This window comes from Camelina sativa, chromosome 10 (genome assembly GCF_000633955.1).
Source record: "Camelina sativa cultivar DH55 chromosome 10, Cs, whole genome shotgun sequence".
Lineage (NCBI taxonomy): Eukaryota > Viridiplantae > Streptophyta > Magnoliopsida > Brassicales > Brassicaceae > Camelina > Camelina sativa.
The window spans coordinates 14582278-14607373 of record NC_025694.1 but is presented as its reverse complement, the minus strand read 5'-3'; the positions used below and the strand labels follow the sequence as shown (position 1 = coordinate 14607373).

General features: G+C 35.1%; 4 protein-coding genes across 4 annotated transcripts; 3 read left to right on the top strand and 1 right to left on the bottom strand.

Annotated features, from left to right (window-relative positions):
* Positions 1178-2967, top strand: LOC104718947 (BI1-like protein). The gene is made up of 4 exons (XM_010436775.2): positions 1178-1444; positions 1876-1981; positions 2298-2463; positions 2561-2967. The coding sequence occupies exons 1-4, from the start codon at positions 1201-1203 to the stop codon at positions 2762-2764; spliced, it is 720 nt and encodes a 239-aa protein (XP_010435077.1). The 5' UTR covers positions 1178-1200; the 3' UTR covers positions 2765-2967.
* Positions 3067-7056, bottom strand: LOC104718948 (VAN3-binding protein-like). Its single transcript, XM_010436776.1, has 7 exons — positions 6548-7056; positions 6097-6207; positions 5086-5530; positions 4573-4821; positions 4442-4491; positions 4026-4083; positions 3067-3610 (listed from the first exon to the last, which is right to left on the bottom strand). Exons 1-7 carry the CDS (start codon positions 6851-6853, stop codon positions 3402-3404), a joined length of 1428 nt encoding a protein of 475 aa, XP_010435078.1. The 5' UTR covers positions 6854-7056; the 3' UTR covers positions 3067-3401.
* Positions 18740-19379, top strand: LOC104720377. Its single transcript, XM_010438291.1, has 2 exons — positions 18740-18976; positions 19032-19379. The coding sequence occupies exons 1-2, from the start codon at positions 18740-18742 to the stop codon at positions 19377-19379; spliced, it is 585 nt and encodes a 194-aa protein (XP_010436593.1).
* On the top strand, positions 23345-24444 carry LOC104720376. The gene has a single exon (XM_010438290.2). The coding sequence runs from the start codon at positions 23365-23367 to the stop codon at positions 24442-24444; it is 1080 nt and encodes a 359-aa protein (XP_010436592.1). The 5' UTR covers positions 23345-23364.

The following is a 25096-nucleotide window of genomic DNA, read 5'->3' as shown; positions in this document are numbered from 1 at the left end:
ATACTCGTGCAGGTCATGAGTTGTATATATATCTCGTCTAGTATGTTGATAAAATCTTTATTTTTAAATTCACAACTGATGATTTGTACGTTAATCTGGGTTTTTCTCAATTAAGTCCATTTCCTATATTAATCTAAGTTATCGTGTATCTTCTTAAAGTATACAATCATGAGTCATGATTCATATATTTTTTTTGGTCTTCATCAAGTAGTTCAGATTATAACACTTTTTACACCATTTAGATAATCTCACGAAACACATCTTTCTTGACTTTTTTTGGTTTAGTTTGCCTTGATCCACATGTACAAAAGTTATTAATAAACCGAACCTTTTGAGATTGAACAAAAGCCTTATATAGTTTAGTAATTCATAATCAAATAACATTATAAGAATGTTCGTTAACGTTTCCGCTAAATGATTCTAACTTTATATAAAGAACAAACTCTACCGAAGACGAATTAAAAAAAAAAAACACACGAAAGTTTCTCCTTTTTAAAGTATATATATTTTCGAGACTTCGAGTATATATATAGTGAGCTTTCTGAATCTCTTAATTAGATCATATATAGTAAATATTAAATACACATCATCAACTCAACTAGATTGTCATTTTTTTTTTGTCATATATAACTAAGATAAGCATGTACATCTTGCAAGAAAAAAAAACACACGTAATTAGTAGTTTGTTAACAATTATAGAAGTTAGGTAACAAGTGTAATGTCATTAATTATAGTATATATATTGCAATTAAAAATTACCAATATAAGTAGTATATATATATATATATCTATAAACAGTACAGCAAGCTTTATTATGTACACTCTGGTTCCTTTTCCATTCCCATGCAAAAAATAAATAAACGACAAACCCAAACACAACCAGCACTATGCTACGTGGCGTATTATGATTGGTTTGTCTGGAGAAAACAGAGCAGTGTTGCAGAAAACACACATACTTTCCCGGCAATGCAATGTTTTGGTTACACAGTCACCCGGGGAAAAAACGCGTCCGATGTATTATTCCACCTGGCGTAAATTAATTGGTTAGTTAGTGTAACAACAATGACGGAACAGTAACACAAGCATTACCTCCCCCTTTTCCCCAGTCACTTTCTTGGTAGTTTCCTGAGAAACTCTCTCTATTTACTTCATAGCTTTGGTTTTGTGATTTTTGGACGAAAAAAAAAAAAAAAAAAAAATATGGCGAAATCTGACATAGAAACTGGTGTTGGTGGTGGTAACGAGCTGTATCCAAACATGAAAGAGAGCTCGGAGCTTCGTTGGGCTTTCATAAGGAAAGTGTACACCATCTTGTCTCTTCAGCTGCTTCTCACCGTCGGTGTCTCCTCCGTGTTCTTCTTCGTCCGTCCGATTCCTGTCTTCATCACCGAGACTACCCCTGGAATCGTCGTCTTGTTCGTCATCCTCCTTCTTCCTCTCTTCCGTTACGTCTCCTTTTTTTCACATATTTTGTTTTCTTTTGTTGATCTTTCGATTTCATGCTTAGTTAGGGTTGTTCTTAGCTCTGTTTGGGTTTAGTCTTACCTACATTTCATCATCGTTCGTCGCTTAGGGTTTTTTGAGTTACTTTACTTGTTCGATTCACCGAAAAAAATAAAAGCTTTAGGATTTAGATCGGTGTAGTGTTCACTTTGCTACTATTGTGTTTCGTTGATTCTTTGTTAAGATGACTTAGATCCATGTACTCTTCATGACTTAGGGCTACACTTGTTTCGTTGATATAGTATATATACCTTCTCTACTTCCGCTTGATTCATCGCTTGAAAGCTACTGTTTTTGTTTATAGAGTGTGTTTTGGAGGTTTCACTGAGTGATTTGGATTTTGATGAGGTTTGTTTATTGATGTGTTTGTAGTGATGTGGCCTCTGTTGGCTTTTGAGAAGAAGCATCCCATTAACTGCATTGTCCTTACCATCTTCACTCTCTCCATTTCCTTCGCTGTTGGTATTTGCTGCTCTGATGCTCTCTCTCCAAAGGTAATGGATGGATACTTGTTCTGCTTCTTCTAGTGTTGGAGTATTCTCTGTTTAATAAAATCAACCTAACACTGGGTAATGGTGTTGCATCTAGATCTTTGTTTCAGATGTAGTCTTGGTATGATCTGTGACTAGCTAGGTAGTACTGTTTTCAAAATCATATAAGTTCGTAACTTGTTGGTTTAAACATTGTGAATCATGAAAAAGAGGAACAGGGGAAGAGATGATTCATGCTTTTGTCAAGAAACTTATTAACTTACCTCTGTTTCTATAACAAAAGAACTAACTACAAGTCTTGTGAAAAACAGGGAGGATTGTTATGGGGGCTGCAATTCTGACAGCAGCGATGGTCTTTGGACTGACGATCTACACCTTCTGGGCAGTAAAGAGAGGCCATGATTTCTCCTTCCTTGGACCATTCCTCTTTGGTTCACTCCTCATTATCCTTGTCTTCACTCTGCTCCAGGTACTACCAGAATCAACACTAACTCTCCAATCTATTCATAGTTTTGGGAGTATTGAGATATATTACTATTACAAGCTAACCAATGAAATGAATGCAGATCTACTACCCTCTCGGGAAGCTAACATCAATGATATTCAGCGGTGTAGCATCAATCGTGTTCTGCGGATACATCATCTTTGACACAGACCAGCTGATCAAGAAACTCAACTACGACGAGTATATCATTGCTGCGATCCGTCTTTACCTGGACGTCATGAATCTCTTCCTCAATCTCCTTGGCATCATGAGCAACGGCCAGTAGTGACATGTGGTTCCATCTTCTCTGATGGTGTCGTTACTATCCTACTAATTCTAGACATAGATTTATCGAGAGTATTAAGAAGACAATATTATAGTGTTTTACTGCTTGATAAAGTTGGTTAACAATACCAAAACATTCTTTATAAGCAGTTATAAGTATAACATGTGAGAAACGATCCTTTGATGATATATGTTTTCTTGTGACTTGTGAGTTATACAAATATGCTCAGGTTCTTTGCTTAATGGATATTTCCAACAATAATGGGACAAAAAAGAAGCATATTTGATGTTCCCGAACAAGTATGAAAATGGACCCATTCATTTTTTATAAATACTTATCTATTACTTCAACTTTGTTTTCTATACAAAAGAACACCACCAACAACAAAAAAATTAATAATCTAAGAACATAAAAATTACAGATCACCCCACCCACTAAGTTCTGTTTACCCCAAATCCTTACTCACCTTTGTGTTGAAATCTTGACTGGTAGGTCCATTTCATACTATACCCAACCCAAAAAACCATTACCTTAAAAGAACCCCCTACAATTTGAGATTGACCCCATAAGTTAAAAAAAAAAAACTCACACTTACTTAAACCAAGCAGGGCATTGAACGGTTTTATTCACTACATGTCTACATCCTAAACTTCCTCTCAGCAGCCAGAACAAGAAGCCTTGATACACCTTGTGTCCACATTTCGTACTCCCTTTGGCTCTTGACCTCAAATTCCACATCACCTCGCAAAACCGTCTTCAAACCAAAGTATCTCAGATCATCTCCTCCCTCTAGCAAATGTCGTCCGGGCCAGGCCGGGACATTCTTGATTACTTCAAGCACAATGTCTGTTACAAAATTGGGAATATTAGTAAAATAATTAGTGAAAGAGTCTTCAAGTTCACATTCAAAAGAAAGACAAAAAAGTAAAAGATTGAGGCGATTTGATCCTATAGTTTACTTTAGTCACATATACACTTTTCCTTTTTTCCTTTTTTAGTCTCGAATCCCCAAATCCAAAGCAGACCCACATCAAAGTTTTGAATTCTCTTTACCAGGGTTCACAAATAATTGACTCATTGACAGTAGATAGTGACAAAAAGTGAAGCTTTCAATATCAAACTACAATCCATTAGAAGAATCATTTTTACTGTCTTGGAAGGAATTAGAGATAACTCCAACCACTCTAATCAGGTTTTAAACGTTTGTAGTTAAGGAAAGCGGTGTTATACTTGTATGTAATAAAAGTAAATGATCTCTTACTCTTTTTCTTCTTGGTGAATGTTCCTCCAACATGCCTGCTCTTCATCTTCAACATAACCTATAAGTTCAATTAGATCAAAACAATGAATAAACAAATTAGTGATTTGATTCTCTAACTTAGCAAAGACAAAAGTGGATCCCATGACTTCATTTTCATCATCATTGTCATAACAGTACTTTTTATTTTAGCTTTAGTTTTGTTTCTACTTTCTCTTCTTTTCCTGCCGTTTGAAATTTCTCTTTTCTCATCTTTTTGTGTGTTTCATATAACAAAGTTTACATCCATGTGAAGTAACTAAAGATTCCCCACTGATTAACAAATAATTTGGCTCTCTTTAATCTTTTTCATCAGATCAACGATCATATCTAAAGTGAACCGAAACTCGAGGCACCATAAGGAAAAAAAAAATCTTTACCTGATTCGTTTTGTTGATGTAAACAGACACTATTTTCCAGTGGAGATCACCTGCAAAAGTCACACAACATTAGACAAAAGATCAAGAACTAAAGTGTAAAATTCAAACACATAAGATTGAACTTTTGTTACCTTTGCGAGTGCGTTTGAGGAGTTCACAACCTCTAGCGAGCCATTCTCGGCTACAAGTTCCCAAGAAATTCTCCTGTTGTACAAGTTCACCACTGTGACTACTGCTTGAGCTTCCATTGCTACCATTAACATTATTGTTGCTGCATCCTCCAGTAGAAGTAGTGAGTCCTTTGTCCATTGGAATCACTGATGCAATGTTCCACACTTCCTTCATTGCCCTCGCCTTCAATGTCTGCACTCCTCTTAAAGCTACACAAAAAATACACAATCATGTAACCCAAATTTAACTATGATTCCTTCATAAAGTTCCAATTTTTAGCCAATCCCTAGATCAATTCTATCATTTCCTTCATCAAAATCAGAACTTTAGCAGTCCCCATCACACCTAAAATCAAATGATTCGATTTCTCCATCAAGTTTCAACTTTTCAGTCAATCAAATCCCTAAATCAATTGCATCAAAATCAAAACTTTATCAAAAACCATTAACAGAGTTTAGAGTTACTAAACAAACCTGTAGCTGCTCCAGCAGTGAGAGTCATGATATCTCCAGCAGAACGAACATTAACAGCAGAACTAACAACAGAGGCCAAATACTCTCTCTCAGCTCCCATAACTTCAGCAGCCTCCACACACTGAGCAGCCACAAGGGTCGCAGCAGAAGCAACCGCCATGTCGGTTTTAGCCATCTGCTCATCCTTACCGCAGCTAGAAGACGCAGCAGTGGCTGCTGCAATAGCAGCAACAGCTGCAGCCACGCCAGCAACAGAGACAGCAGCGTGAATCTGAGCGTTGTGAGCTCGAGTCTCCTCTTTCTTCTTCTCCCTCCGATCCTTAAGCCACCGTCCAACCGTCTTGGACTGTGTGGCCGTGGCCGTTATAGTCCCCGGAGTAGTCGCCGTTGAACGGAACTGAGAGTTTATATTGTTCAGCGAATTGTTATTTGCTCTGCAAAATTGCTGCATTTCAAGAAACGAAAAGATTAAAAATTGGACTTTTAATTTAAAGATTCGCCAGAAATGGATATACAAAAGAGTGAAGCAAAATCTAAAAAAGGAAAAATATTTTAGAAGAGGAGTGACGAACAAGAAAAAGACAAAATCAAATCAAGTAAAGGAGATTGCTTTAGACCAAAGTGTAGTCACTAAAATAATAATACTAATTAAAAAAAACCAATCTTGAGCATGTTCGTTAATGGGTTTAAGGAATAATTATCGAATAAACAATGCAAATTAGTATAAAATTAAAATGAAATGATGAGTAATCATCGGAAACAGTAGTGGGAGAAAGACATGATCTCTGGCCTCTGGGTATGGTTGGATAAAGAGAAAGGTTATAGTGAAGATTCTTTTTTTGATTTTTTTCATTGTCTCTCATTGTGTACACAAAAATGTCAGTGACGCAGTCGAAAACATTTACATAGAGAGAAACACCAAAAAAAAAAAAAAAACGCAGAAACCCAAATACATGCTTAAGAATAGTCACAAAACCCAAATTAAAAAAGGTCAAGAAAAATTGAGAAAACCTTAATGCCGTCGGATTCGGGAGGAGACACAGGAGGACTGTCGGTCAATGAACCGTTGAGTGGACCACTACTATGTGATAGCCGACCAGATGTTCTTGGTGACACTTCTTGCTGCCAACACAAAAAAGTTAAAGGATGAGACAAAAGTAGAATCAAGAAGAGATGATGATGACAAATCCATGAACTTGTTATTATGTTTCTTGGGTCCCCAGAAAGCGAGTGTGTAGCTCTAAATCATAACTTTTTTTTTCTTTTGTTGATTAATAATAATTATAATTATTGCGCGTGAATATTTTTTTCCCCTTACGTAAGATTTATGAAACATATAATTTGCTAAAGATTGAAACTTTCATGAACAATGAAAATAAACTTTTGTCAGTATCTTTGAGAATGCTTAGTTTTGTCCGCAAATGCTCTGTTTTTATCTGAAAACAGAGGAAAAAGGACTTACAGAGTGAGACAAGATACGATCCATGACCATTTGAGAAGTTTCTGAACAAGCGAAGGAGAAAGGGTTCCCGGAGACAAGTCCGGTGTCCTCGCCGTCGACGTCTCCGGTGGAGATGGGTTCTTCTACTTCTTCTTCTTCTTCGGTTTTGGAGAGGAGGATCTGAGGATTAGGTGGTGTTAAAGCCTTGGAGACTTCGAGAGCAGAGACGCTCCATGAACGAGCTAGGAACTCCATAGGCTCCAGTGGTGTCTCAGGTGGACGGTAAACCGGGTCGGGTCTCCATGTCGAAACCATGGGTTTTTCCATTTTTTCAGAGAGAGGAAGAGAGAGAGAGTGTGATGAGTGAATAATACAGAGATAAAGAGAGAGAGAGAGAGAGAGAGAGAGAGAGTGATGGAAGTGAAAGGTTGTCAATGGGGAGGGGATGCGATATATAGAGAGTCACAAGTGACAACGAAGCTGTATTTTCTCATCACTCTTCTCTGCTTTTTCCTTCTCTTCCGTTTTTTTTTTTCTTTCTTGCTTTTTCTTATTCTCTCTCTTCTCTCGAAAGGATAATAAATAAACTAACCATTATAATTACTTTTTTTTTATAATCAAATTATACAAATAAGTATTTTTTTTTTCTTAAACGGCCCAAATGATTGTTTTGATTTTCTAATATTTTCCTTTTTATTAAAGTTTTTTTTACTGGTGTATTTTTATATTCGTAAAAAAGGAAGAATTGGTTAAATTTAAATTTTCTATGGTTGAAAGTTGAAACAGACTTACAAACAAAAGATAAATGTTTTACTCTTTTTGATATAAAATATCTATCTTTTTTTTTATAAGTCTGTTTCAAACCTAGAAATTTAATAACCAATTCTACATAAATTTTTATCGTAAAAACAAGGCAACTATNCATTTGAGCTTTCGAATTCCCCCGAATAGAGATCTTTTCTTTCTGATTTCCTTTTATTTATCCGTCTCTTTGTTTTTTTTTTTTTTTTTTTTTTTTTTTTTGGCAGTTGTTGTATTTGCTCTATTTGGAATACACGAAATAAGTATACATATGGTTCAATTGTTTTGAAAATTTGCCACGTTTCATTTGAAAACTGTTGCTTAGTCAGGAAATCGAATGGAGAACAGTTCTATACTGTTTGAGTTCAGTTTATAATCGAACGATTTTTTAATAAATTGGGCTAGGTTGTAATGACAAGGAGAATTCATAGATAATAATAAATTAATAACCCGACCGAAAAGATAAGGGGCTAAATGAAAGAGACTTATAAATAGAAAGAAATGCACAGATTTAATTGGATTTGATAAGTGTGTTTGAGGGTTTTGTTAGTATGGAGGACATAAATGGAGAAGTCAGGAAAGTGACCTCTCACACTATCTCGTATCTTTCATGAGTAAACCTACGAAAGGCATGGAAGAGAAGGTCTCTGATCTCCGTCGATCGATCTTGATCTGTCAAGTATCAACTAACTACTTCGAGTAAATTATTAATTACTCGATCGACTGATATTTTCTTCTAGCAAACAACAATCCCATGCATCTTGATATTTTCTTGATATTATTCAGTTTACTTTGATTTTGGTTGTTACCATGCATCTTGGCAATATAAGTAACATGTAAACAACAATCCCATGTTATCTATGTTATGGTTCGTACGTCACTCAGCTCGTTATAGTTCTTTTATACATGAACCACAAGCTCATGTCTTGTTAGTTTTTTTTGTTAAATCATATCTTTTTAGTTTTTTTTTTTTTAATTTTTTACTCAAGCAAAACCGTTACAAGCAGTCAAGCACAGACATGGTTAACGTTAATTCAAACACCATTTCCCTAAGTATAGGGATGGATTTTTTTTTTTACCGGGCTAGATCTTGAGCCGAAACTCGAAATTAGTTTTAGAAGCCTAGATATATATAAAAAAAACTGGATATTTTATCCTTTTAAGAGTATATATTGGCATATTGCGACCAAGAGAGAAACCAAACAGTTTTGGCAGATTGGTGAAACTCGTTCTTTGGTCTTGCAAGGGGTGAAACATGTCACACATATCCATTAGTCATGTATAGTGGTGTCATAGGAGACTGTATTAATATGGCTCAGGCCATAATTATCTCATTGGTAATCAAAGTAAGCATGAACTTAGATTCTGAAGTATCTCATTGGCAATCGAAGTAAGCACATTCTTCGAAGTAATTAATAGCTACCTGGGATTATTAAGATGATAGTATATAATACTCCCTCTCGTTTTTTTTACTTGTCATTCTAGACTAAAAATTTTGTTTTTCAATATTTGTCGTTTTAGGTTTCCAATGCATATGTTTGACAAAAATACCAATTTTATCCCGACTATTTTTATGATTTGACCAATAAAAAAATTAGAAAATGTATTAAAGAAAAGGTATAATAGAACATTGATCTAGTTTCTTAATTTGTGTGCAAAGCTCTAGAACGACAAGTAAAAAAAACCGGAGGGAGTATATTATAGTATAGTTGTACACAAGAATTTCGTAGTTCTAAAATTAATTACCAATACGTATATTATTAAGTACCAAAATAGAAACAGCTGTATAAGATTACAAAAGTCTTAAGAGTAAATAAAGTTGGACAACTGCAGTTTTTTTAAATTGAGTAAACACAAACTATAAGGGAAAATACTACTAGTAAAAAGAAAAAGCTAAATTCTACAACGGTACGTCGTGTTGGACTGGAGAACTACACTCCACTCCAACTTATTTGTACGTTAGATTAGATTCTCAAATATCTGATCTTCTTCTCTACTTTCTATGCACACAAAAAGTGAATGCGTTCCGTACATTCAGTTTCACAATATTCATATTAAATGCATCTTCGCTTCCCAAATTACATTTTTTTCGTCAGCCTTCCCAATTTAATTTTTGATAACGTACGTGGATGGCAAATTCAAATGGTGTATGTGAATTAGAAATGATGATGTTTTACCACTAAATGGTGGTACGAAGTTGGATTATATATACATAGGTGATAAAGAAGAGAGTTTTCTTGTGTGTTCTTTTAGGTTAGAGATATGAGTTCTTTCGTATAAGGATCTCCACCAATGTCAATACATTAGTGACAACTAAATTTTCTCTACAGATTCCGATAATTATATTCGAGTTCTGAATTTTGGCTACTTGTGATCTTAAAATAGTTACTGAATTTTGGCTACTTGTGATCTTAAAATAGTTACTGAAATTTTTTGCTACTTGTGATCTTATTAGCGGAGTGATTGGAGGTGTATCGTAGAGAACAAAAAGGATCGCCTCAGTCAGGAGAATATGGTCCCCCATCTTGATATGGAACAGACACACTCACTCGGCTGTTAGCAGTACTGTTCTGATTTCATGCGTTTGTGATTGTGGTGGTTATTATGATCTCTGATTTCAACTACTTTCTTTGGTACTGCTACTACTCTTTTTCTTTATCATATATTTTGTATTATATTTATTTAATATGTATCATCATATAACCATTCATTGCAGATTTTTTTTCGGATTTTGTTTTGATTAGTTCAACACTAATGAGTAATGACCCTCTCTCTATATATCTCTCTCTCCTAAACCTTACTAGTATTAATTAAAATCTATGGAGAGAAGAACAAAAAAGTGGTTCCGAGGAATCCATGGGAAATGTAGCTGAAGCTCATGATTTCTTATGGTCCCTCTTAATGACCACTACCAATTTACTAATCTTTTCCCTTTCTTTTTCTATTTAAATATATTAATATTAAAAAAATTCACATAATAAGCATATCTAATCAGAATTTCAAAAGACACTATAACTTAGATTATAGTATGTAGTTGACAATATTTCTACAATTATGAATATGTATGTATATAATAATATACACACTTTGCATTGATATATTTAGTGACGCATATATAGAAACGTTTGATATGAATTTAATAGATTGTGACAATAAATACAAGAGGCCATATTGGGGACTAGAGAATGATAGAGAAATTTAATATATTTGTGGTTATGCGGATGGGTGGATGTGTTGGGGACTCCACAGTAATCTCTATCTTCATCATCATTAAAGTTTGACACCATGCATTCCTACCTATTTTATATGCCCAGAGTCCAAGCCCCGATTTTAAACGTTTTCAGTTTTGACTATCCCTTTAGACATACAGATCTTTTCGCAAATAGATAAATACTTGCATTATCTTTTTATCAGTATGTCATCTCTATCAAACATAGGGGATAAAGAATATGCCATTCGTTTCACATTTTTATGTTTTGAAAATGTGATTCCGTTAACTACAAATTTGTCCAAAAAAAAAAAGAAGATTAATTACAGTTTGAATATTTTAAATGTCAAAAATAATGAAATCACATTTTCGAAATACCATTCATATCCACATAGTGCATATGACCAAACTTATTCACGAGCAAACAATATTTAAGATGTAGAACTACATTTACAAGAAATCTATAGTTTGAATGGTAACACTTTTTTGTTTGAATTATCTGTTAATAAATCAATAAACGGAATATTAACATTTCGTTCTGAATTACTTAATTGAAGTTGATAAATTTTGTATAATAAAAAATAATCCACTATTAGACGTTTAGCGTCATGTCGATATAATTTTCGCAGCAAATTCAGCAGTTTTTTTTCCCTTCTATAGTTCTATTGGTTCCAAACTTCCAATATAGATGCAACACCAAATTGTAAAACAACCGACATTACAAAGACACATAGTGATATTTAAAACAAGAAAATGTTATTTGTTCTATTAGAAATAATAGATTATTTACATATTTGTTTTAGTAATTAACATAGAATAGTTAACATATTTGTTCACTTTAGCACTTTATAGTTAATATAAACCTGATTAACTTAACCTAAAAATAATACTGTAGTGTCAAATGAATGATACGGCAATTATGACGTTCAACGCCACTGAAGAAAAGAAAGGAAAAAGGCCAATATAGATTCCTTCTTTGGTATATTTGAAACTAAGGATTGACATTTTCAAACTCTCTCACGCACTAACATCGAGGTCTCTATTCCGCAAATTTTCTCCGACGCCGGTGTAGCTCCTACTCACCGGTGTCAGGATCTCTTGTTTCTCTACTTTCTTTTAGTTAATCTTTCTTTCGGTTATTTAAGCTTTTCCCCGTCTTTAGTCTTGTTACAAACCTCCCTGGCCTCCTCAGATTTCGGCGACTTTTCGATCAGCAGTGACAAAGGGCAACGGTGGGTTCCGGTTAACCCCCGCACCTTGTCTCTAATTACTTCAACCGGTTTACCAAATCCACGAATATTCAACATGCACAACCTCCGATTGGGATGTCGTTGCACCCCTGGAAAAGCCTCTATTGAGGCACCAAGCTTAACAGGCGAGCTCCTCTCTGGACCACTAGCCAAGCTTTATCCGGTGGAGACGTTGGAGGCACACGACGTCCCCTTTTCCATGTCAAGAACCCATCTCTCTAAAATTGAACTGTCGGTGTGGATACTCGATCAAGCCCCTTACAACAACTCTGGCTTGCTTATGCTGAAGGTTTGTTCCCCGGAGATGCTCAGTCTCTTGCAAACCTATTCACCCTCTCCGTACAACCGCCACCGCTCACTCAATTTTGCTAGGTCAACCATCATGTTCTTCGATGTTCTTTTGGTGGGCCTTTCCCTTATTGTCGGCCCATTACGCTTTCAGCATGCTAAGCCCATGAACACAAAATCCAGGTCAAAATTTTCTGAATATTTTCTAAGTCCACTTTCATTGTCTCTTCGTTATCTGGGTGGTAAGGACAAAAGTTTCCTTATACATCGTATATCGATAGCTTTGATGTGGGTCTATGAATGTCAATGGCAATCTCTGGTACAAAGCAACCCGTCGTTTATCAATTTTCATCCTAGCGTTTGGCTATTGGGAATCCTGCCTTTGTTTTCAAACAACATCAATGGAGAGAGGAATATCGGCATTATGACTCCGCCTCTACGGAGCGGTGGTTACCGAAATTTCCTCAACCCCATGTTTCCATATCCCATGATCTCTGAGCCTAAGCATGTACAATCTACCAAATTCTGGGAAATCGTCCACACAATGGTTGGTCCAGCTCTAAACCTCTCTAAGCCCAGGTACGAGAATTTACTTCTCTTGTTGACGCCCAATTTTAGCCAATGGTGTGGTCAAGTTTACGAACTCTGTGGATTCCATTTGAGTTGTAAATCATCATTGTTGCTGTGGCATCTCTCTCATTCCTTGAGAACCTTGGTTATAATATCCCTTTCGGTTTAGACCCATGAATCCTATTGCTTGATGTTCTTTGGTAATTGGATATTATCTCCAATTGGTCCGAGTTTAGTCTACGACTTTGGTTTGATCAAGGTCTCTCTCTACTCTATGGCAACTCTACCAAACATCTTTAAGCCCCAGAGCTCCACAAACCTTGCTCGAAAAATTGTCAAGCTACTACCTCGTGTAGGCTTCCTCAAACCGGAGAGAAATTCAGCTTTGATCCCTTTATTACCGCCAACCAGTTTGATGACAGTGGCAATCTTCTCATCCGTTGGCTTGTCCATGGAAGAGCTATCGACAATCTTGATCTCACATGTACCAAAACTCCTTCAAGAATTTGGCTCAAAGCTCTCAAGAACCTATTGCCGATTAATCCTATCTTTTCTTTGTTCCTATGTTATTTTGGCATTGATTAATGAATGCAAGTTGTTTGATAAAAAAAAAAAAAAATAGATTCCTTCTTTGGTCTTCTTCACCAACACAAACGCATATTGTACTTACCGACTGGGCCAACAGAAAATTAAAATAAAATAACAGTTTGCATATTCTTTTAAGTTAAGAAAATAAAATGAAAACAAAATAATCGTATTTATTAAATGACATCAGTTTCTTGTTACATATGCAGTTCCGTACTATATATTTGAAGGTCTAAAACAATGTGGATAAACTTTGGCATTTCGATATATATTTTCCATACATTTAAACTTTATACATTTTGATACAATATCTATATATATAAAGTTAACTTTGCTCACTTCTCGTTCCTCCACATCATCATCCACCTAATCAATTTTTTTTTTCATAAAAAATACTATTTTTAATATTCATTCATTGCATATTTATTAATTATAATTAATAATAGTAATAAATAATTTAAAAACTAATTAACTAAAATTAATTAAATTTTAAAATAGTATAAAAAATAATATAATTTTGTAATAAATAATGAAAATAATAACTAACTAAAAATGAATTAAGTAAATTAAATGAAAATTTTAAAATAGTAAAAATAATACTATAAATTTGTTTTAGTAATAATGTTATTATTAAAATTATAACCAAAGAATGATTATATTCCAAAATTTATAATGGGTTAATGAGTTTTAGAATGTATGTAAGATTTTAATGCATGGTGGAGTAAAAAACAAGTTATGTAATTGTATTTATAAAAATCTAAACATGAATATAAAATTGAAGTGAAACATTAGTTTCTAAGAAACATATACCATAAAGATTTATTATTAAATTTTACTTATAAGAAAGAAAAGATTAATTACTTAACTTAACTTAACTTAAAAGTTTTGATCTAAAACAAATACATTGTAAGGGGGACACTTTTTTTTGGGAAAACTATTAAAAAGAATTTTGAAAAATAATCTATCTAAAAAAACAAAATCAATGGTTTGGAAATATAGACAAAATGATATGCAAGCCGTTACAAAAAGTGGCATATGATTTGTGTAGCATATCTCATAAGGTATATTATAAACTGGAGCTACAATTTTATAACATGATATAAAACATATATAACAAATATATATATATATATATATAAATATTATCAAATGTTTTTAACCCAAAACATTGGCAAAAACAACATATTTAAAGTACACTATGTTTTTTTTGAAAAGACGAAGCTCGGGTTACATCAAAAAATTAATATCTGCAAATAACATATGAGATTAGTGAATAAATATTCATTGTGAGGTTTAAATGTTTCATCATTTAAGCATTCTTGACTTAGTCTAAAATTTTATAACGGCAGATGATGCATTTGGACAATCTTATTGTAGTGACATAGGAGTAAAACTGTTCATGAAACTTTGTATATTCGCATTTAATGTAGGATATCAATATGATTAAATGGTCTCTATAATTAGGTCAAGACATTGACGTTAGAACTTTTAAAATTATGTTTTCATAGGATATGAATATGGAACGAACTCTTTTAAAGATAAAAGGTCAGAAGATTGTCGACAATATTATTGCGACACTACACAATATATGTTATATATAGATTAGTAAAATAAGTATGAAATTTGTGTAGAATTATCTTTTAATCTTCAAATTATATTCATATTCAATGATTCTTATTGATAAAAAATTTAACTAAATCCCACATAAAATCGCAAATAGATATAACAAAGAAATATTATCTTAAAAAATATATATGTTGTATATCACTAAGTAAAGTAAGTTATATATTTATACTCAAAAGTTGGAATGATTATATTGAGCTCAACAATTTCAATTGATAAGAAATATTTTAAATTAAAATACCGCGCGTGCGCGGGTACAAATTCTAGTTACAATATATTATATATATATAACACTATACAGTATATGAAAAGGGTTCAAAATTAGTGAAACCAAGACACCAATAACTCTTCGCTAAACTCATAATAATTTTTATAAGTTATAACTATCGGTTTAACAAACTTTACTCCTCTAGTATCAATAGACATATTATGTATGACTTGAGCATCAACTTTTTTCCCGAAAACACTACATTAGTATCTTACAACTGACCGTATTTTTTGTGATGTTATGATTCCAACGATCTCCAAAAACAACCGCAAGATGACAACACTAATAATTCAACACGAACAAATGTGATTTTAAATTCATAGAAAATACTACAAACAAATACTTACTATATAAAGATTTAAGAAAGGTCTGATACATAAAAATGTTTAATTTGGAAAAATGAGCCTACATACTGAGCCTTCAAACACGGGAGATAGATAAAAAAAATTACGGGAGTTAGATAAAAGATTTCCATTACCATCGAATTAATGTAGAATCATCCCTATCGCTAAAATGTTACATATATAGTGCTCACTTATTGTTTTTTTTTCTTGTTGTTTGAATGTGTAGTTTATTATATATGGATGGGATGGAACTATATATAATTTACGTAGCATGTAAGTATAAATGTCATATAGTTAATTTCTGCATAATATGAAAGTCAAATATATAGTCGTAGATTATTTACAATTTTACACATATCAACATTATCTATGTGTTATAAGTTATGATACAAGTTAAGGGTCATTATGATTTCATTGTGTACGTAATTTTTTCTTTGGAACATGTCCTCCTGATTCGTTCAAAATATAAAAGACTGACCATAAAAAAAAAAATTTGTTTCTTCTGATAGTTTTTAGTAATGTTTGAACTTCTTTGCATTTGTTTTTCATTTATGGGTTTGTTTTCTTTCCAGATTTGAAATTTTCTGCTTTGTGTTTATTCTCTTGGTTTCACTTTGATTTTCGGAGATTTCTAATCGTTTGCCGATCTTGTCTTCCTCTTATAAACTTTAGACTCCGATTTTTTTTTTTGTTTTCTACCGGCTTAAATTATATTTTACAATGTATACTAGTATCTAATTATATCAATATTATCAATTGACAAAAAAATAAAAATAAAATTTGATGAAATTTGGTGTCTTAAAATTAGGATATCCCGTGAATAGCCCATGTGTCTCTAGAGAAGAACTAAAATACTTCTTTTTCTTATATACTTTTGTTGATAGCGCGGCTAAACTAAAACATAATGGTAGATTTTGTTATTATATTAATGACTGTTAATTTCAGTTAATGTACAATACGTGCATGTTTATTTGTTTTCTTTTAAACACAACTTTATTTCATACTCAATATTTTATATAATGGTTTACAAACATTTGGATCAATATCATATGAAGATTTTATCATTATAATAAAATTTCTTTCTTTCTTTCCAGAGCTTGACACATCAGCTTTGTTATTCAAGCAGCAGTTGACATCTCAGTTAAAATTACTAACCTATCAAATTGTAACACTAATACATATCAGTTAAAATTTGTCAATATTTAAGATTCCAAAAAAAAAATTAAAACCCTATAGAAGAGGCCCATTAACCGAACATTTTAAACATTTTATCAAAGTTTTGTTTGTGTGCTTTGTATGATTTGGTTTTTATTTACAAGAATATTGTTCTGTATTGATTCGTCGTTGTTGTATATTAGAACGGAGGAAAGTATGTTTTTTCTTGGAATCATACTTGGAGGAAAGTATGCGTCAGTAGCGGGATCGTAATCGCCAGGAAACGGGTGGAATCGCAGTGGAATATACCAGTCAACAAAAATAACCTCAATTTCTAACAAAATTTAGATATTTTTATATACTAATATTAATATTTATATTAATTAGTAATCTAAGGTTCCTAAATTTAATCTTATTTAAACCATAAAACTTATATATAATATATATATATATTTAAACGTTTCCAACAAACGTACCCGCTTCCTAATTTTTTAGAAAAATTCGCTTCCCTGCTTCTAAACGCTTCCTTTTCGACGTACCCATTTCCGATCCATGCAGCTTAAATATTAACGTATATTATTTCAAGTTTGTATATCTTCTCAAATAATTAAAAGAAAAAAATATAATAAACCTAAATAAAAAATTTCCCCCTTCTAGCAGCTGCCTCTTACTATTTTTTTTCGATTCGAATTCCATCGAGTTAAGCAAAAGCTGAGACTGTGGATAATGTGGAAAATAAAATATGCTATCTCTGAATCTAAGACTTATTAATGAGTTTTTTTTTCTGATTTATCTTTGTGTTCGTGGTTTTGGGTAGAAGAGAAGTTTTGAGTTTTTCCGATTGAATCTCGTTATGAATTCGGTATTCGCTTTGATTCGAGGGTAGAAATGAATTGAAATTTGACACTTTCAGAGTATTTCTTTGTTAGGTGATTGAAGATTATGAATAAAGTCGACAGCTTTATAATGTAAACAAGTTTTGGTTTGTGAACATTGGCCAAATTGGTATGGAACTATAGGATTTATTTCAATGGTGTTTATTTCATGAACTAAACTGCAGTTTGATATCGAATTGAATATGTGAGCAAATATTCACGGCATAGTTGTTTTTGTTTTGCTTTAACTGGAATTAAGTTTTTGGAAGGTTCTTTTTTGAGATTGCAGTTTAAGAATGCTAAACCAATATAATAAATTATGCTTGATAATAATTTTTTTAACCATAAAAAACACTATATAACAATTATGTGATTGAATTTGTATAAACTACAAAAAATACATCACATATTCAAACTGTATTAATAATATATCTCCTACAAAAGATAAAGAAAATAAAACAGAGCATACATTAGCGTTAGTTAGGCTATTTATACATTAAATATTTAAATATATCCGATTTAAATGTAAATATTTATAAGTTATCTTAAATTTGAGATTCTCTATTTTTATCTTATTAATGCATTTTCTATCTTATCATTGTATAAACCATAGTCTTTACAGTTAATCCAAATTTTTAAAAAAATATATTTTCAATAATTCAATATATCTAAAAATAATTATAAAAAGTATCTCACGGCCTAGCGCGGATCTAACCTACCTAGCACGGATCTAACCTAGTATTTATAATTGTCCCACGATACCAAGGACAGTCTTTTAATTTCTACGTTTTTTGAAAATGAAATTCAGTGATAAAAATGATACTTGATTATATTTGATTAGAAAAAAACAGAAGAGAAAAAACGAAAATATACTTTACACTACGTAGCTCTTCTTAGTGTTAATTAGCATATTCGTTGGGTACTTGGGTTATATTTCCGATCACAGTATAAAAATAGGATAAAACTCCTAACTGAGTGATGGAGCTGTGATTTGAGGAAATAGGATTAATCAACGATGTGATCGATGCGTAGCACATATAGGAGGAGAGTTATATATGTAAAGGATAAATGTGTAAATAGTAGTAGTGAAACCCACGTATCATATGTATATATATTGTAAAGTCATTTCACTAATACACAAGCCTTCATTACATGGTATCACAACTATAAGATCCTAAGACCTAGCTCTCCGCTTTTTTATTCCGTCGCTTTCGTCTCTTTTCTTCTTCTTCTCTTCTCTGTTTCAATGTCGTCTTTTCCATCTGATGTCATTGATTCTTCTAATACTAATACACTACACACCGTCAACATGTCAAACGTGACCAAGTTAACTGCTTCCAATTTTTTGATGTGGAATCGCGAGATTCGTGCATTGCTCGCCGGCTACGGTCTCGCCGGTTACCTTGACGGCACTACTCCTGCACCAGCTTCTACCGTCACCACAAATGGTGCTTCTACGGTCAATCCTGATTACACCTTATGGGTGCGACAGGATCAACTCATTTACTCTTCTCTGCTGGGTGCAATCTCTGTCGAAGTTCAGCCTATTTTGTCTTAAACATCCACCTCTGCTGAGATCTGGAGTCTTCTCTCCTCTACCTATGCTCGCCCAAGTTGGGGTCACATTAAGCATATCCGTGAACAAATCCGCAACTGGAAGAAGGGCTCCCGATCAGTTGATGAATACGTTCAAGGGTTTGTTTCTCGGTTTGATCAGCTTGCACTTCTTGGGAATCGATTATGTTCTCGCTGGCCTTCCGGAAGACTACAAACCTGTAGTTTATCAGATTGATGGCCGTGACACACCTCCATCCATAGCGACGCTGCATGAGAAGTTGATCAACTATGAGTTGAAACTTCTCTTCCAAGTTCTGTCTCGTCGTTAGTACCCCTCACGGCTAACGTTGCTTCTTACAAAAACCACGGTTCTCACCACAACAACAACCGTCACTCCAACCGTTCGAACTTTCGTGGTCCACAACAATATTCTCGTGGATCCCAAGACGAGGCTATCAAGGTCGTTGTCAGCTGTGTGGTGTCTTTGGTCATAGTGCGCGGAGGTGCTCTCAGTTATAAATGTCTGGTTCCCGCTCTTAGTCATCTACCGGAGGGTATACACCAAACATGCCGTGACGACCACATGCTAATGTGGCCACTATTCCGTCGTACAATCCGGCCAACTAGATCATGGATAGTGGTGCTACGCATCACTTGACTTCTGATTTGTCTAATCTCTCGCTTCATCAGCCCTACACCGGGGCGAGGAGGTGTCCATTGCTGATGGTTCTGGTCTTAAGATTGCACAAACGGGTTCCGGTTTACTTTATACACCTTCTCGCCATCTTGCATTAACCGAACTGTTATATGTTCCGAATATTAGTAAGAATCTTATTTCCGTGTATCGTTTGTGTAATGCTAATAATGTCTCCGTTGCATTCTTTCCGGCTCATTTTCAGGTGAGGGATCTGAACACGGGGTCAAGTTACTCCAAGGCAGAACTAGGAATGGACTGTATAAGTGGCCGGTTCATCACAACTCCATTGACGTTTTCGCGGCTTCACTCTCACCAAAAACCGATCTCTCCTCTTGGCATCTTCGACTTGGTCACCCATCTTTTTCGGTTTTAAAATCCATTGTTTCCAAATTTTGTTGCCTCTCTCTTCATCCTCCCAAAACAATTTGTCTTGTTAGGATTGCTTTATCAATAAAAGTCACAAGCATCCATTTGCTTCAAACACAATTGCATCTTCCCAACCTCTTGAATACATATATACTGATGTGTGGTCTTCGCCTCTTATCTCCATTGAAAATTTCAAATACCACCTTTTTCTTGTTGAACACTTTACACGATACACATGGCTTTACCCTCTTAAACAAAAATCCCAAGTTAAAGATGTTTTTGTGGTTTTTAAAGCTCTAGTGGAGAATCGGTTTCAAACCAAAATTCAAACTCTTTATTCGGATAATGGTGGTGAGTTTTGTGGCTTTGAGATCGTTCTTGGCAATACATGACATATAACACTATACTACGCCCCCACATACCCCTGAACATAATGGTATCTCCGAAAGGAAGCATCGCCATATCGTTGAACGGGTCTTGCAATGCTTAGTCATGCTTCAGTCCCAAGTACTTATTGGCCTTATGGGTTTGCGACGGCGGTCTACTTAATCAATTAGATGCCCACCGATGTACTTCACGGTGACTCTCCCTACTTGCGTCTTTTTAAGACGACTCCAAACTATCTCAAGCTTCGGGATTTTGGATGTGTCTGTTACCCTTGGCTGCGTCCATATCGCCACAATAAGCTTGAAGCGCGTTCCACACCATGTGTTTTTGTTGGGTATTCACTCACTCAGAGCGCGTACTTATGCTTGGACATCAAGACAAACCGTGTGTATACATCACGTTATAGCACCAAATAATCACCAATGCATATATGAAGTGAACACACACATTATTCTTTTTTTTTGTGAACTGGCGTTGTATTATATTGATTTAGATTGTACCAAAGAACATACATATCTTTTGGTTAGCTGGCAATTTAGCCTTTCTTTTTTCCCTTTACTACCCTAATCCTTTCAATCAGGCCTATACAAAAAATGTTAGACCCCTTCTATGGCCCAAAAAACTCCCAATCAAACAGCCGCTCCCCGACTTTCTTCTCTAAACAAACCATCAAGCCACACAGGATGTCCCGATGCCACATATGACTGAAGTCTACCATCCTTGGTGACGCTTTGTGCTATCAGAGTAGCTCCTCTATTTGAGAGTTTTCCAAAACGAAATTCCAATCCTTACACCATCTTAAGGATCTCCTCACCTCCATAGATTGGTATCTAAATGAAGGCCACATCGTTGGCTTGGTAATCGCTTTTACCAAAACATCAACCTGTAACGCAAAAGTTACTTTCTCCACTCCATGATTCCTCATGGCCTCAATAACCCAGATTAACCCTTTCAGCTGTGCTTCCTCTTTTATCTTTCACACCAGTGAGAGCTCGTCTGCTATGTAACAGAACCATTCCTTCATGATTCCTCAGTACCCAAGCTACCCCAGCTAGCTTGTTCCTATTTGACCAAGACACACCGACATTGCATTTTACCCAATTCAAGGCCGGTGCTCTCCATCCCCGTTTCTTCTGTCCTCCATTTTTTCTTTCCTGCAACCTTTCCCTTATAACCTCTGTTTCCCCTACCTCTTCTTCAATTGGTTCCACTATTTGAGCATCCCTCCATTCCATCCAATCCTCTCTTATTTTCTGAGTAGTTTCCAGGGGAGTAAAACCCTTTCCTTCAAAAGATATAAGGTTCCTGTTTTTCCAGATTCTCCAAAGGGTCCATGGGAATGACCTCCTTAGTTCCTCCGGCCAAACCTTATTCTTAATATTCAGGAGAAGGTACTGAATATTAGAGAAAACCGACCCCTTAGGGAACCCATTCTCAGGAGAAGGGATGCCCGTAAGGGCCCATATCTGTCTCGCTAGTGGACATGTGAACAAGACATGATTCACCGATTCATCATCTTCTCCACACGTTTGACATCTCTCATCAATTCTCATTCCTCTTCCTCTTAACTCTGTTGCAACCGGCAAGGCACCACACAAAACCTTCCATAAGAATACTGTTACAACACAAGTATTCATTTGCCAGATTTTGGTGAGACACAAAAAAGTTAAGGTGTAAAAATAATGTTGTATGTTGGGCCGAGTAATAGGGCCCATGTAGACTAACTGGGCTGAGAGTTAAAACGGCAGCCGCCGAAGGAAACCTTAGTTCTCCGAGATGAGTTTTCTGTATGTGTTTTTTATATGGCTTTTCGTCTTCTTCAATTCCATTTGATCTTTCTCTCTTTTTCGTGTATGTTTGTTGTAGTTGATTGATTTTTAGGGTTTACTACAAGAGGATTGTCATGTTTTAATGGGTGTGGAAGGTGGGTATGTTTTCTTGGTGACACTTCTTGCTGCCAACAAAAAGAAAAGAAAAGAAAAAAAAGTTAAAGAATGAGACAAAAGTAGAATGAAGAAGAGATGATGACAAATCCATGAACTTGTGATTATGTTTCTAGGGTCCCCAGAAAGCGAGTATGTAGCTCTAAATCATAACTTTTTTTTTGATAAGAGAAGAAGAAGATTCATGAACATAATTTGCTATAAAAAATGAAACTTTGATTGACCCTATTTGGGAAAAATCAATGAACATGAAAGAGAGAAAGTAAACAGATATAAAATTTGTCTAACGTCTTACAAGCTTTGTTTGTCCGCAAATGCTCTGTTTTTATCTGAAAACAGAGAAAAAAGGAAGAGAAAGACTTACGGACTGAGTGAGTGAGACAAGATACGATCCATGACCTTTTGAGAAGTTTCTAAACAAGCGATTTAACGAGAATGGGTTTCCGTTGCGGCCAACATTGGATTTGCCAAAATGGTTAGTTTCTACTCTCTATTAGCAGCAGTCCCAGTTTCCTAATAAAAAGCCACAAGGTTTCTTTCTTAAATTTTAAAGAAGCGATGATTACTGGTTCGTTCCTGCCAATGATGAGCCAGGAGGGATCTTCCCCATCCGTTTATTTCTCCTAGACGAAAAATTCAATTGTTTGTTATTATTACTAGCAGCCACGAGTTGGTCAGACTGGTTTTCTTATGATTTTTTCCCATTAGTCAAGTAGTATCCAAAAGAGGGAATTTTGGGTGAAGAAAAATATCCAAAAGATGGGAAATTTGGTGAGCAAGTCATATTCTTCTGTATTAATGGAGACTTGGTGACCAAGTCATATCGTTCTGTATTAATGGATAGGGTTTTAGGAGGAGAAGATCACCAATTGTTTTTTTGTCTTTTCTTAATTCTCTTCCTTTCCGTGAAGAACATAATTCATGTCTTTGCTTCTCGCTCAGCCCTCGAAGTTCTGCTTTCGAAGACCTGTGTTGGTGAGATCCTCTCCTCATCTCTCTAATGCCCTCCCATCGTTGATGTTGCAAAGTCACTGTCATTCTCTTGTCTTGATCTGCGCTGATCCATGTAAAGTTCCCGGAAAAATCATCATTAGGAGGTCAGGTCTAAGTTTTCACAAAGGCATTTCTTTTGAAGAGTTGGTTAGAAAGTTGGATGAGGAAGATGAGAAGGATAACAAGTTACGTAGAGATTTGTATAAGGAAATGGGAACGATGGGACCATCCAATGGATGGCTACCTACTTTGAAGAACGGCGTGTTGATTCTGCGAGAAGTAAATATAAACAGTGTCACAGATCCAAAAAGCATTTTGCTGCCTCCTCTTGTAACTCTGCCTTATTGCCAAACCCAATATATCACCAAAGTGGCCATGTCTTCGTCTTTCCCTGAAGAAGAGGACTGTGTTGTGGCTGTCAAGTTCTTGGGTCCTCAGCTCAGCTTTTGCAGACCGGCTCAAAGCAACTCCGAGTGGGTCAACGTCCGAATGACAGACCCCTGCTTCTTCTCCTCCCCTGTCATGTATTCCAAGAAAGATAACATGTTTCGCATAGCCGGCTCTGGAGGCCACCTCATCGGATGGGATCTCCACAACCCTAGCAACAACCCAAAGTTGCAGAACTTGCGGTTTCAAAACCTTCCCAAGTTGTCCGAGACAAAACGAGACCTTTTGTATTCGTGCTCCACAAGCGAACACTTGGTGGAGTCAGTAACCACCAGTGAAACTTTCATGGTTAAGTTGTACAGGAAGACCGCAGAGATCGTCGAAGGTGTTCCGAGAAGGAAAACAGAAGCAATAATGGTGTTCAGGCTAGACGAAGAAGGAAACGCTGTTTACACTCAAGACATCGGAGATCAAAGCATTTTCCTCACAAATTCTGAAGCTTTCTGTGTCCCTTCTTCGAGCTCCAATTCCTGCATTTGTCGATCTAACACGGTCGAATTCTTCTATGTTGACGAACATGTCAGACTATTCAGGCTGGCGAAGCAAAAGTGGGATTCTTAGAGTCACTACTCCATCTCAAAATAAAAAATTGCTTTGGAATTGAGTTTAGAGTCTAGAGTCTGTCTTCTCTTTTAAACCTTTCAAACATCAAAATCTATTTTTGTATAATCTCTGTGAGACTGATATATAATCTTGCAGAAACGAACTTTTGCTATATAATCTCTCATCATTAAACATATAGTATGATTTAAGTAAATGTGTCTGTGTATAAATCATAAAACCTTGATTACACCGTTTATAATTGCCGTCATAGACATATCGCAAATCGTATAGGCAAGAGTTGATTCAATCACAGTACGGACACATGGTATCTTCACCAACCCACTCCTCCATAAACTACACAACATTAAAGGAGAGCTTCTCTGCTTAAGGCTACTTGGTAATATAATATACTAGAGGATACCCCGTGCTACGCACGAGTTTATTTTTACTTTTGTTTTACAATCAAACCCCATATATTGGATTATTGAAAAAAACTCTAACCGACACTCTAGTTGTAATATCCCGACCGCCACCTTTTAGTGGACCCCATGTCCAATCCAGTCTATGGGCCCACTTTTTTTAATGGGCCTCACGTCTTCTCATTAGGCCCGTGAGCTCATCCATATTTGTCGGCTTTAAAGACTTGTTACCTTCCCTACAAATCACCACA

Excerpts from the sequence above, each read along its gene's own strand:
- LOC104720377 (XM_010438291.1), top strand. The coding sequence starts at position 18,740 with ATGTCGTCTTTTCCATCTGATGTCATTGATTCTTCTAATACTAATACA. Across the intron at positions 18,977-19,031 it reads ATCCTGATTACACCTTATGG|TTCAGCCTATTTTGTCTTAA; the intron begins GTGCGACAGGAT and ends TCTCTGTCGAAG.
- LOC104718947 (XM_010436775.2), top strand. The coding sequence starts at position 1,201 with ATGGCGAAATCTGACATAGAAACTGGTGTTGGTGGTGGTAACGAGCTG. Across the intron at positions 1,445-1,875 it reads CCTCCTTCTTCCTCTCTTCC|TGATGTGGCCTCTGTTGGCT; the intron begins GTTACGTCTCCT and ends ATGTGTTTGTAG. Across the intron at positions 1,982-2,297 it reads GTTGGTATTTGCTGCTCTGA|AAAAACAGGGAGGATTGTTA; the intron begins TGCTCTCTCTCC and ends ACAAGTCTTGTG.
- LOC104720376 (XM_010438290.2), top strand. The coding sequence starts at position 23,365 with ATGTCTTTGCTTCTCGCTCAGCCCTCGAAGTTCTGCTTTCGAAGACCT.
- LOC104718948 (XM_010436776.1), bottom strand. The coding sequence starts at position 6,853 with ATGGAAAAACCCATGGTTTCGACATGGAGACCCGACCCGGTTTACCGT. Across the intron at positions 6,208-6,547 it reads ATCGTATCTTGTCTCACTCT|CAAGAAGTGTCACCAAGAAC; the intron begins GTAAGTCCTTTT and ends TTGTGTTGGCAG. Across the intron at positions 5,531-6,096 it reads CCGAATCCGACGGCATTAAG|CAATTTTGCAGAGCAAATAA; the intron begins GTTTTCTCAATT and ends CTTGAAATGCAG.